The sequence below is a fragment of the Panthera uncia genome, chromosome C2, assembly GCF_023721935.1.
Source record: "Panthera uncia isolate 11264 chromosome C2, Puncia_PCG_1.0, whole genome shotgun sequence".
NCBI classification, from domain to species: Eukaryota; Metazoa; Chordata; class Mammalia; order Carnivora; family Felidae; genus Panthera; species Panthera uncia.
In genome coordinates, this window is record NC_064810.1 from 54,494,952 (window position 1) to 54,509,631 (window position 14,680).

Genomic DNA, 14,680 nt, shown 5'->3' on the forward strand with positions numbered 1-14,680 from the left:
TATGACCAATGATTTGCTGTTTCTTTATAGCATATGATGAATACATTCCTCAAAGACACTGTGAAATCACTTGAATCCTTTTTTATATTGGTCTCTCAGATATTTTGTGTTCCAAGACCAAGAGATTGAAAATGAATCAAATTCTTTGAAGATTGCTCCTTCCCAACAATCTCATTTCCCTTAACAATCTTTTTTATTTGTATGTACTTTTTTTTTAATTTTAATTTTTTTTTTAATTTACATCCAAATTAGTTAGCATATAGTGCAACAATGATTTCAGGAGTAGATTCCTTAGTGTCCCTTACCCATTTAGCCCATCCCCCCTCCCACACCCCCTACAGTAACCCTCTGTTTGTTCGCCATATTTATGAGTCTCTTATGCTTTGTCCCCTCCCTGTTTTTACATTCTTTTTGTTTCCCCTTCCCTTATGTTCATCCGTTTTGTCTCTTAAAGTCCTCATATGAGTGAAGTCATATGATATTTGTCTTTCTCTGACTGACTGATTTCACTTAGCATAATACCCTCCAGTTCCATCCATGTAGTTGAAAATGGCAAGATTTCATTCTTTTTGATTGCTGAGTAATACTCCATTGTGTGTGTGTGTGTATATATATATATATATATATATATATATATATATAGCACATCTTCTTTATCCATTCATCCATCAATGGACATTTGGGCTCTTTCCATACTTTGGCTATTGTTGATAGTGTTGCTGTAAACATTGGGGTGCATGTGTTCCTTCGAAACAGCACACCTGTATCCCTTGGATAAATACCCAGTAGTGCAATTGCTGGGTTGTAGGGTAGTTCTATTTTTAGTTTTTTGAGGAACCTCCATACTGTTTTCCAGAGTGGCTGCACCAGCTTGCATTCCCATCCCTTAACAATCTTAAGTATTAAATATCTAAGACTTAAAACTTCTGACTTAATAGGAGAAAATGAGTGGCCTTGCTTTACTCTTTTTATACTAATCACTATATCCAACCAGTATCATTTGGAATAATAACATGATTTATAACACATTATTTTAATAAATAATAATGCAACAGATACCAGTTGTCCACAAAGTCTAATTTGAAATCCATTAGTTGCTAGAGCTAGTAGGGAGAATAGACAAGTTCTAGGGAATATCTTAGAGTAAGGAGTCTACAATACTAATTATGGAGTTGCAGAAATATTTGGCAGATTTAAGTCTTAAATTTTCTCCCACATATTATGTCATTCATCCTTGAAGGAATTTTTAGGAAGAACTGGATGCCTAGCATTGGCAACATAGTATCAGTTACAAACACTTTGTAACTTATCCCTGCTGGAGTTAGATCCTTCAAGTTTAAGGAGGTGAAGACCTAAGGTAGCTTGGACAAATCTAAACTGGCTACAGTCACTTAAGAACCCACACTTCAGGGTTCAAAACTTTGTATTTTAGCTTAGAAGGCAATGACCAATCCAGATATGTGTTATATAGTATCAGAGATCAGAAAAGTAATGTCATCCATGCACATGAGCTGTCTCTCTCCTTTACCATCTGAGGATATCCTTCCTCAACTCTGATAGCTGACCCAGGTGCCCTTGTATGCTTGACCATTTTAGGGGACGCATATATCTTCATACAATGAGCCCTCCATGTAGAATATTCAACATTTATCAAGGGCCTACTGTGTGAGAAGAATTCGGGAAGGCACATGTAGAAGATACCAACACATGTCAGACATTGCTAGCTAATGGAGAGTAGAGATTAATGTGAAGGGTTTAAAATTACTTATAACAGAGGGACTTCTAGTTCTACTAAGAAGTAGCTCTATTCCTTGCCATTCATCCTTTTTACTACTAAACTACCCAAGACATAATACAACAAACAAGCATAGGAAGCTCTAAAAGGTAGAAGAAAGCAGACTGTCAAGAAGCTTTGGTACTTGAAGAATGACATGACATGAATTTTCCTTATTTCCTCCTATATATCCTAGACAGAGTTTGCAGAAATCACTAACCTCGAAAAGCCAATAGGCAGAGGTGGTGGGGGGAAGCCCAAGAAAAGCCTGTTTGCTCTAGCCAAAGGATCAGGAAAAGGAAAATACAACAACAGAAAACTTTTTTGGCACTATCCAACTTACTCTAGTCAAGCACCAATGGTCCCATACCATCCCTTGGAACCAGGTAGTATGATAGCAGATAGGACAAACCAGATTTCTTTACTGAGGTAGTATCGCAGCTGGTCTTCCATTCCCCACGGTGCAGAAGTAGGTAGTGTTACAGTTCCTCTGCCAGGATAGTGTCAATGTGATCTAGCAGCAATCTAAGCCTCTGCCTCTACTCAGCATCAATGAAACTTAAGGTAATCTAACTTGGGACTACTCAATATGGGTTTCACTTCTACTCTCCTCATGGGGAGCTGAGTTTCCACCCTTGGTGCTAGCTGGCACTCTATTCTCTCCCCTCACCCCAGGTGGTGCCAGAGGGGCCCAACAGGGAGCCCCTGCTCTCCATCCTGAAAAAATAAAGTGATATGAGTCATCCCTCTGCTTTCTCCTTCCCTAGTGTCAGTAGGGCCCAGCAGGAAGCTGATCTTATACCCTGCTGAGGCAAAGAGCAGAGTAAGTTGGTGCCTCACTTTCATGGGAAATGTCATGGATTGAGGGGACTGAACTTCCACACCACCCATCTGCATCGAGGCAGTGTGTCAGTGTCCACAATTTTGGTGGGATGTTGTAAGCAGGGCCAGATGAGAAGCTAAACATACACACCCACTCAGCCCTCACAGTACACAGCAACAGGGGGTCTTCCTGCTAAAAAAAGATTAACTAGAATCCAGAGTCTCATAATACCCAGAATATCTAGGCTACAATAGAAAATCCTCATTATACCAAGAATGAGGACAATTAGAACATGAAAAAGAAAAGCTAGTCAACAAATGATAACATTAAGACGATTCAGATTTGAGAATTACCTGACAAAGATTTTAAAGTGACCATCATAACAATGCTTCAACAAGAAAATTGAAATCTCTTTAAACAGATGAGAACCTAGAAAGTCTTACAAAAAATATATAATAAAGGATGGAAATTATAAAACTAAAAAATACAATAACAAATAAAACCTTGCTGGGGACACCTGGGTGGCTCAGTAGATAAGCTTCCGACTTCGGCTCAGGTCATGATCTCACTGTCTGTGAGTTCGAGCCCCGCGTTGGGCTCTGTGCTGACAGCTTAGAACCTGGAGCCTGCTTCAGATTCTCTGTCTCCCTCTCTCTCTGCCCCTCCCCTGTTCATGCTCTGTCTCTTTCTCTCTCTCAAAAGTAAATAAAGATCTAAAAAAAAGTTAAAAAAAAAAAAACCTTGCTGGATATAATCACTAATAAAGATGACAGAGGATTGAACTGGTAAACTTGAGGAAATACAAAAGACATTACCCAATCTAACAGCATAGAGGAGATAAACTAGGAAAAAGATAAAAAAGAGGACAGAGTCTCAGTGACTTGTGGGACAATAATAAAGTAAGTTCTTGTCAGAATCTCAGAAGGAGAGAAGAGAGTGGGGGCGGGGGAAGGGAGAAGCATTAAAAGAAATGAGGTGAAATACCTAAATTTACAAATTCAAGAAGCTGAATGAACCCAAAGTAGTATAAACTGAAAGAAATCCATGCCAAGACACATCATAACTAAACTGCAAAAAAAACTAAAGACAAAAATCTTGAAAGCAACCAGAGAAAACACACATGGGAACATTAATTCAAATGAATCAAATTTCTCATCTGAAACCATGGAGGCCAGAAGGAAGTGGCACATTATTTAAGTACTGGAAGAAAAAAAAAAAACTAAAAGAAAACAACTATCTTGAATCCTATATCCAGCAAAAATATCCTTTAGGATTGAAGGGAAATAAAGACAAGTCTCAAAGAAAAACTAGAAGAATCCATTGCTACTAAACCTATGATTAAGGAATAGCTAAAGGAAGGTGTATAATCATAAAGGAAATGATAATAGAAACTTAGAACTTCCGAAAGGAAAGAAGAACATCCAAGTGAGTAAAGGGAGGGGTAAATAATAAGAGTCCATCCTATTCTCATTAATTTTTTAAATCATATTTGATGTTTGAATCAAAAATTATAATACCATCTTAGGTGAAGTTTATGTAGAGGAAGTACAGCAATTATATTTTAAAACTGTAGAGGATAAAGAGACCTATATGAAAGTAAAGAAAATATCAATACCAGTAGATTACCATATACATATTGTAATACCAGGTGCAACCACTAAAGAAAGCTACAGAGATATATGTATTCAGATACACTATAAATAAGTCAAGATGGAATCCTAAAAAAAAAAAAAAAAAAGTTAACCCACAAGAAGGTAAGAAAAAAGAAACAGGAAACAAACAAAAAATAATGGCAGACTTAAGCCCTAACATCACTGATTACCTTACATGTAAATGATCTAAATACATCAATTAAAAGACTATGGCAGAGTGTATTTTAAAAACAAAACTGTTGGCACAAAAACAGACACATAGACCAATGGAATAGAATAGAAACCCCAGAACTAGACCCACAAACGTATGGCCAACTAATCTTTGACAAAGCAGGAAAGAACATCCAATGGAAAAAAGACAGTCTCTTTAACAAATGGTGCTGGGAGAACTGGACAGCAGCATGCAGAAGGTTGAAACTAGACCACTTTCTCACATCATTCACAAAAATAAACTCAAAATGGATAAAGGACCTGAATGTGAGACAGGAAACCATCAAAACCCTAGAGGAGAAAGCAGGAAAAGACCTCTCTGACCTGAGCCGTAGCAATCTCTTACTCAACACATCCCCAAAGGCAAGGGAATTAAAAGCAAAAATGAATTACTGGGACCTTATGAAGATAAAAAGCTTCTGCACAGCAAAGGAAACAACCAACAAAACTAAAAGGCAACCAATGGAGTGGGAAAAGATATTTGCAAATGACATATCGGACAAAGGGCTAGTAACCAAAATCTGTAAAGAGCTCACCAAACTCCACACCCAAAAAACAAATAACCCAGTGAAGAAATGGGCAGAAAACATGAATAGACACTTCTGTAAAGAAGACATCTGGATGGCCAACAGGCACATGAAAAGATGCTCAACATCGCTCCTTATCAGGGAAATACAAACCAAAACCACATTCAGATATCACCTCACACTGGTCAGAGTGGCCAAAATGAAGAAATCAGGAGACTATAGATGCTGGAGAGGATGTGGAGAAATGGGAACCCTCTTGCACTGTTGGTGGGAATGCAAATTGGTGCAGCCACTCTGGAAAACAGTGTGGAGGTTCCTCAGAAAATTAAAAATAGATCTACCCTATGACCCAGCAATAGCACTGCTAGGAATTTACCCAAGGGATACAGGAGTGCTGATGCATAGGGGCACTTGTACCCCAATGTTTATAGCAGCACTTTCAACAATAGCCAAATTATGGAAAGAGCCTAAATGTCTATCAACTGATGAATGGATAAAGAAATTGTGGTTTATATACACAATGGAGTACCACATGGCAATGAGAAAGAACGAAATATGGCCCTTTGTAGCAACGTGGATGGGACTGGAGAGTGTGATGCTAAGTGAAATAAGCCATACAGAGAAAGACAGATACCATATGTTTTCACTCTTATGTGGATCCTGAGAAACTTAACAGAAACCCATGGGGGAGGGGAAGGAAAAAAAAAAAGAGGTTAGAGTGGGAGAGAGCCAAAGCATAAGAGACTGTTAAAAACTGAGAACAAACTGAGGGTTGATGGGGGGTGGGAGGGAGGGGAGGGTGGGTGATGGGTATTGAGGAGGGCACCTTTTGGGATGAGCACTGGGTGTTGTATGGAAACCAATTTGACAATAAATTTCATATATTGAAAAAAAAAATTAAAATAAAAAACTAATCCAACAATACATTGTTTACAAGAATCTTCAGTTTCAGCAACTGAAATAGATTGAGAATAAAAGGATGGTAAAATATATACAATGTAAACAATAAAAAAAGAAAGCAGGAATGGCTGTATTAATAGCAAAATGGACTTCAGAGCAAAGAAAGTTCTGGAGACAAAGAAGAACATTAAATAATGATGAAAGGATCGATCTGCCAAGAAGACATAACAACCTAAAGATGTATGTGCCAAACAACAGAGCCTCAAAATACATGAAGCAAAATTTTATAGAACTGTAAGGAGAAATAGAAAAACCTGCTATTAGAGTTGTTGATTTCAACATCCTACTCTAAGCAATTTATAGAACTAGATAGAATCAGCAAAGATAAAGAATTTCTACAACCCAATCAACCAAATAGGATCTAATCAATATTTATAGGACACTTCACTAGACAATAGCAGAATACATATGTTTGCAAGTGGCCATAGGAAAATATACCATAATAGAACATATGCTGGCCCATAAAACCTCAAGAAATTTGAGAGAGTTGAAATCATGCAAATCATGCACTCAGATCAAAATGGAGTCAAACTAGAAATTAATAACAAATGCCCCTGTGCATCAGCACTCCTGTATCCCTTGGGTAAATTCCTAGCGGTGATATTGCTGGTTCATAGGGTAGATCTATTTTTAATTTTTTGAGGAACCTCCACACTGTTTTCCAGAAGGGCTGCACCAGTTTGCATTCCCACCAACAGTGCAAGAGGGTTCCCGTTTCTCCACATCCTCTCCAGCATCTGTAATCTCCTGATTTGTTCATTTTAGCTACTCTGACTGGCGTGAGGTGGTATCACAGTGTGGTTTTGATTTGTATTTCCCTGATGAGGAGTGACGTTGAGCATCTTTTCATGTGCTTGTTGGCCATCTGAATGTCTTCTTTACAGAAGTATCTATTCATGTTTTCTGCCCATTTCTTCACTGGATTATTTGTTTTCCGGGTGTGGAGTTTGGTGAGTTCTTTATAGATTTTGGTTACTAGCCCTTTGTCCGATACGTCATTTGGAAATATCTTTTCCCACTCCGTTGGTTGCCTTTTAGTTTTGTTGATTGCTGATGCATAGGGGCACTATAAACACCCCAATGTTTATAGCAGCACTTTCAACAATAGCCAAATTATGGAAAGAACGTAAATGTCCATTAACTGATGAACGGATAAAGAAGATGTGGTTTATATACACAATGGAATACTACTTGGCAATGAGAAAGAATGAAATACGGCCTTTTGTAGCAACGTGGATGGAACTGCTGGAGAGTGTTATGCTAAGTGAAATAAGTCATACAGAGAAAGACCGATACCATATGTTTTCACTCTTATGTGGATCCTGAGAAACTTAACAGAAGACCATGGGGGAAGGGAAGGGAAAAAAAAAGTTAGGGAGAAAGCCAAAGCATAAGAGACTCTTAAAAACTGAGAATAGGGGCACCTGGGTGGCTCATTCGGTTGGGCGTCCGACTTCAGCTCAGGTCACGATCTCGCGGTCCGTGAGTTCGAGCCCCGCGTCGGGCTCTGGGCTGATGGCTCAGAGCCTGGAGCCTGTTTCAGATTCTGTGTCTCCCTCTCTCTCTGCCCCTCCCCCGTTCATGCTCTGTCTCTGTCTTGAAAATAAATAAACGTTAAAAAAAAATTTTTTTTTAATAAAAATAAAAAAAAACCTGAGAATAAACTGAGGGTTGATGGGGGATGGGAGGGAGGGGAGGATGGGTGATGGGCATTGAGGAGGGCACCTGTTGGGATGAGCACTGGGTGTTGTATGGAAATCAATTTGACAATAAATTTCATATTAAAAATATAAAGATAACAGGAAAATCTCCTGCTGGAAGCTACACAAAACACTTCTAATTAATCCGTGGGTCAAAAAAGAGTTCTTAAGGGAAATAAAAGTATGTTGAACTGAATTAACATCAAATACAATAGATCAAAATTTGTGGGAAACAGCTAAAGCAATTCTGGGAAGATTTATAGTACCAACTGTACACATTAGAAAAAAGGAAAAGTCTCAATCTAATCTAAGCTCCCTCCTCAAGAATCTGGAGAAAGGAAAGAAAAAAAAACCCAAAACAAGCAGATGAAATTAATAAATATTAGAAGTAATGAAATTGCAAACAGAAAAACAATAAAGAAAATTCATGAATTAAAAATCTGTTTCTCTGCAAATATCAATAAAACTGATAGACCTCTACCAAAACTGACAAAGAAAAGAAGACACATATCACCACCATCAGGAATGAAACCATGGTAACACTACAGACTCTGCAGACAGAATTATGCTGAGTGAAAAAGCAAATCCCCAAAGCTTATGTACTATTTGATTCCATTCCTATATCATTCTTGAAATGACAAAATTTCCAAATTAAAGATTTTTTAAATATTTTTTTATTTACCAAAAAAAATTTTTTTTTTAACATTTATTTATTTTTGAGAGACAAAGCATGACCAGGGGAGGGGCAGAGAGAGAGGGAGACACAGAATCAGAAGCAGTTTCCAGGCTTGGAGATGTCAGCACAGAGCCCGACGCAGGGCTCGAACCCACAAACCGTGAGATCATGACCTGAGCCAAAGTCAGACGCTTAACAAACTGAGCCACCCAGGCGCCCCTAAATGTTTACTTTTTTGAGAGAGAGCTAGCAAGCACACGTGAGGGAAGGGCAGAGAGAGAGGAGACGCAGAATCCGAAGTAGGCTCTAGGCTTTGAGCTGTCAGCACAGAGCCTGACGTGGGGCCAGGACTCACAAGGCATGAGATCATGACCTGAGTTGAAGTCAGATGCTTAACTGACTGAGCTACCCAGGTACCCCTCAAAATTTTTGAAATGACACAATGATGAAAATGGAAAACATTAGTGATCCAAGGCTATAAGGAGAAAATGGGAATGGGAGCAAAATGAGGTTTGTGATAAAACTGTTCAGTGTCTTGACTGTATCACTATTCAGAATACTGGTTATTATACTATAGTTCTTCAAGACATTAACATTTGAAGAACATGAGTAAAGGGTACATGGGATCTCTCTCTATTATTTCTTGCACCTGTATATTAATCTATGATTATCTCAAAAGGCTTAATTTAAAAAAAAAAAAGTACAGTTGACACTTGAACATGGATTTGAACTATGTGGGTCTGCTTATATGCAAAATTTTTAAATAAATATAGTACAGTACTATAAATGTATTTTGTCTTTATGATCTTAGTAACATTTTCTTTTTATTGTAAGAGTACAGTATATAATACATATAACATACAATATATGTATTAATTGACTAACGTTATCAGTAAGGCTGGTCAGCAGTAAGCTATTAGTAAAGTTGTTGGGGAGTCAGAAGTTATATACACAGATTTTCAACTGCGTTTGTCAGGGATAGCTATCAGCATCCCTAACTCCTATGTTGTTCAAGGGCCAGCTGTACATGTAAATAACTGTCAAGTGGAGCTATATTTAGTAGGGATTTTGTAGGGTAAAAAGAGTACTTTTGATTGTTGTGATAAGGAAGAATTTCATTGAAGATAGTATTGAACCTCGACTACATAGAATGAGATGGGAGAAAACACAGGGCATGTAGGCTGAGCGGAAACATGAGCAAGCACAGTGTGTGTTCTCATATAGCTTTTAAGCCTTTGCTTTATTCACTTGAACATGTCCCAAAAGTATATGATAAATGTATAAGTATTTTTAAATTATAAAATGTTGATTTCTTTTACTTTAGAACATGATACTTATTAGAAAGCAAAGAAATCTTTTTTATTTGGCCTAATTCAATGTCAGTCCTACACTAAATGTTTGGTAAATGTTTGTTGATGATAATTGCAGAATTAGCAGAAAGATTTATATAATAGCAACATATTTTGCACAAATTACAATAAGCACTTAATAAATGTTAAGTAACGCTGTCAGTAAAACCCATATAAGAAACATGATAGCCAGCCAGAGTAACTTGAGATCTGTCAGAAAAGAACATCTAATCCTGCTCTAATGTTATTCATGAGAAAATAGGACTAAGAAGTTATGACTGCTTGAACATAGATAGCTGTTTCCTATCCAAGCTGGATGATAGAAACTATGCCTACCTTATCCTCTATTATTTGAGAATCCAGGTCTTCTGAATTCCCCACCAAGCTCTGTCAACTCTTTATTGCCCTCTAAACTATAGTTAGGTAAAATATTGACAAAATGGAGGCGTACAAAGGAAAGGAGGATGTCAATTTAAAAAATCTTATTACCTCTTTTTCAACTCTCTACATACTCCTGCATACCTTGCTTGAGTAACAAAGCTTGTCTTTCTCATTCTTTACTTGAGAACATGATCTTTTTTGTATAGAAACAGACCTGATTTCTTTTCATTGCATTTTTAGTTCAATAGAACATTGATTATAAGTCTCTATAGCTTCTAACAAGCTTGGAGTAAAGGTGAGTGGGTAATCTCTGAAATTTAATAGTAAGCAATGCAACCAACATTTAAAGTCATTGTTTTAGGGCACCTGGGTGGCTCAGGCGGTTAAGCATCTGACTTCAGCTCAGGTCATGATCTCATGGTCTATGAGTTCTAGCCCTGTGTGGGGCTCTGTACTGAGAGCTCAGAGCCTGGAGCCTGCTTCGGATTCTGTGTTACTCTCTCCCTCTACTCCTCCCTGGCTCGTGCTGTCTCTTTCTCTCTCAAAAATAAGTAAACATTAAAATATATATTTAAAAATAATAAAAAAGTCATTGTTTTAAGGCTATCATTCCAATAATTTATATTAACCAGAATTCCTGTGTATCTCAAGTGTCTCAACATATCAGAGACTTAATGAGAAATGGACTTTTGCTGTAAATGTCTTCATATTGTAGCAAATTAATGGGTTAGTGTAAAAACTTAGTTGTGAGGAGAAATACAGCAACACAATGAAGGAGTATCAGAGATGGTTTGTGAACATACATCAACTAAAAAGTATTACTTTTCACTTCTCCTAGTAGCTTCTTGCGTATTAATATTTAAGCTAACTGCAAATGATGTTTTCTGATTTATTTTTACCCAGTCTTCCCATGATTAGGTGATGTCGGTGACTCCCCTGTTATAATTTACTATTTTAATTAAAATTCTTATTTGCACACAGCCTCTTTATTTTTATATTTAATACCAGGTTTCTTTCAGACTTTAACCCTTTAATAGTTTGTATGAATTTGTATGACTTGACATAATAACTTTGTAATCAAGTTAAAGTTACCAGTTCTATCACGGGCCTAGAAAATTAAAACATACCATTGGTGTTTTCTAGTGGGTAAACTAAGGTACAAAGAGCTAAAGACATTTTTCTGAGTCTTTGAAGTGGGGGTACAATTCTCTTTAGTGCTATTCTAATTGATGGGGTTCGACCTTAGTACTTTCTTTGGGAAGTCAGTAAATCAGACATCGGAAGATAAATTGCAGAAGGTCTAGTTGTAGGAGTCTATTTTCAGGCTTAATATTTGTGGTTCAAAATGGTCATATTTAGTCCCTCCTCAGTTACAAGTAGAGCTGTTCTGACTGTATTAATGACAATTTCTAATATTTATGACTTACATTTTTTCTTAGATTACAGCGTCAGAGCCACGCTAAAGATAATGAAATTAAGAATCTTAAGGAGCAACTTTCCATGAAAAGGTACAAACTTGGTTGTTGATTTGGTTTAGTGTATGTGCATCTCTGAAACTCTTAGGTATTCCACTCAGCATGTTCTGGCCAGGGTAGCCGTATAATTTATTATCCAAACTGGGGCACTTTAGAGCATAAAATTGAGCATTAGCATTATTAATAATTACACTGGGACAACAGTTATAAATTGGAAGTGCCCTAGGCAAATTGGGACATATATTTGCCTTAGTTCTGGCCCTAGAAAACTGCTGAGGGAGATTAGATGAGCAAAGTTGTAGTGCCGCAATAAGCTTGCCAGGGACTAGAGCTTATGTGTTCTTATCGCTTAATAGTGCTAGGTGTGACTGTTTTATGAAACTGGCTGAGTTTTATTCTCATTGACATATTTTTGCCTATAGGTAACTTTTTGGGAACTTAGATTCAGTAAACATAGCATAAAATTCACTGTGTTAAGTTATACAATTCATTGACTTTTAGGATGTTCACAGAGGTATACAACCATCACCTTTGTATGATTTCAGAACATTCTTATCCCCCTAAAGAAATTCTGGATACATTAGAAATCACTCCTCTTCCCCTCCCCCAGCTTCTGGCAGTCATTTGTATCATTTGTTGCTCTGGATTTGCCTTATTCTGGACATTTCATATAAATATAATTGTATAATAAATACCCTCTTATGATTAACTTCTTTAACTTAATGTTCTCCAGGTTCATCCATATTGTAGCATGTTATCAGTACTCATTCCTTTTTATGGGTAAATAATATTCTATTGTAGGGATATACTAAAATTTGTTGACCTTTTCATCAGCAGATGAACATTTGTTTCCTTTTTTTCACTATTATGAATAATACTGTTATGAACATCTGTAAGTGAATTTTTGTATGAACATAAGGTTTTCAGTTCCCTTGGGTGTATACCTAAGAGTGGAATTGCCGAGACATGTAGTAAACTCTGGTTAAATTTTTGAGGAACTACCAAACTATTTTCCAAGTAACTGCACATTTTACAATCCCACCAGCAATGCATGTGGGTTCTGCTTTCTCCACATCCTCACAGATACTTGTTAGATTATCTGTCTTCATTTTACTCATTGTAGTGGATGTGAAGTAGTTGATCATGGTGGTTTTTTATTTGCATTTTCTTAATGATTAAATATGTTGAATATTTCTCATGTGCCTGTTGGCTATTTGTGTATCTACTTGGAGAAATGTCTATTCAAATCCTTAGGCCATTTTTTAAATTTTATTTATTTATTTATTTATTTATTTATTATTTTTTAATATATGAAATTGTCAAATTGGCTTCCATACAACACCCAGTGCTCTTCCCAAAAGATGCCCTCTTCAATGCCCATCACCTCCCCACCCTCCCACCCCCCATCAACCCTCAGTTCTCAGTTTTTAAGAGTCTCTTATGCTTTGGCTCTCTCCCACTCTAACCTATTTTTTTTTTTTTCCCTTCCCCTCCCCCATGGGTTTCTGTTAAGTTTCTCAGAATCCACATAAGAGTGAAAACATATGGTATCTGTCTTTCTCTGTATGGCTTATTTCACTTAGCATCACACTCTCCAGTTCCATCCACGTTGCTACAAAAGGCCATATTTCATTCTTTCTCATTGCCACGTAGTATTCCATTGTGTATATAAACCCCAATTTCTTTATCCATTCATCATTTGATGGACATTTAGGCTCTTTCCATAATTTGGCTATTGTTGAAAGTGCTGCTATAAACATTGGGGTACAAGTGCCCCTATGCATTAAATTGGGTTGTCTTTTGTTGAGTTTTCAGAGTTCTACACATGTTCTGGATATAGGTCCTTAATCAGATACATGATTTGCAAATATTTTCTCCCATCCTGTGAGTTGTCTTTTTACGTTCTTGATAATGTGCTTTAAAACACAAAAGTTTTTAATTTTTTCTCTTTTTTTTGTAGGCAATTTTGTACAATATTCAATGGCATAATAATTCACTTTGGTTGAATTAATATATGTCCTTGAATATTTTTTTTCCCTGAAAACACTGTGGCCTTAGTGGTATTAACAATACAGTGTATTGTTTTATCAAGCTTCTCATTAATGTTTGTTAAGTATGCAAGTATCCAAGTGTTTCTAATAATTAAACAATGAGGATAGCCTTTGGAAACATCCCTATTACAAATTCCATTTGTTTCCTTTAAAGTCATAATTTAGTTTGTGTGCTCTAGAGTTTGGGGCTCAGGTGGGGCGCCTGGGTGGCTCAGTCGGTTGAGCGACTGACTTCGGCTCAGGTCATATCTCATGGTTTGTGAGTTTGAGCCCCGTGTCGGTATCTGTGCTGACAGCTCAGAGCCTAGAGCCTGCTTCTGATTCTGTGTCTCCCTCTCTCTGTGCCCCTCCCCCACTCATACTCTGTCTCTGTCTCAGAAAGAAATAAACATTAAACAAAAATTTTAGAATTTGGGGCTCAGGTGTAGGAATCTGAAATGGGATGGGAAAAAGTCAAACCTTATAGGTAGTCTTTCTCCATAATGTCCTTCATAAATAATGTCCTCATCATCTCCCTCTCTCCCTCTCAAGCTGTAGGATTTGTTTTCATTCTAAGGTGTTGAATGTGAGCACTGAGGCAACCAGTACAATATTTTAATGCAGTGATGGCAGGGATAATAAAAACCTTTTGTAGTTGCTATTTGGGGATACAGAAAGGTTATAGAAACTTTATGTGAAATTTATAAATAATAATAGCTTACATTTATTTAGTACTTAATGTGTATTAAACACAAAATATTTTTATGTATGTTATCTGAATGAATTTTCACAACAGGTCTTTGAGGTAATTACTACAGTATTCTCCATTTTCACATGCAAAGAAACTGAGGTATAGAGAAGTTAAGTAACTTGCCCAAGGTTTCACATTTATTAAGTTTCAGAAATCAGATTCATCGTCGGACAACTTTATTTCAGAGCCAAGTTTTATTTTTTTTATCATTAAAAAAAAGTTTTTAATGTTTATTTATTTTTAAGAGAGAGAGAGAGAGAAAGTGTGAGCAGAGGAATAGCAGAGAGAGAGGGAGACACAGAATCCGAAACAGGCTCCAGGCTTTGAACTGTCAGCACATAGCATGAACGGGGCTCAAACCCACTAACCGCA

At 37.0% G+C, this 14,680-nt stretch overlaps 1 protein-coding gene across 5 annotated transcripts in view; it reads left to right on the forward strand.

Annotated features, from left to right (window-relative positions):
• DZIP3 (DAZ interacting zinc finger protein 3) overlaps positions 1–14,680 on the forward strand; it is a 130,901-nt gene that overhangs the window by 65,666 nt on the left and 50,555 nt on the right. For all 5 annotated transcript variants that reach the window (XM_049628142.1, XM_049628143.1, XM_049628141.1 and 2 more), the window contains one exon: positions 11,492–11,560. In XM_049628142.1, coding sequence (XP_049484099.1) covers positions 11,492–11,560 — 69 coding nt within the window. The remainder of the gene's footprint in view (positions 1–11,491; positions 11,561–14,680) is intronic.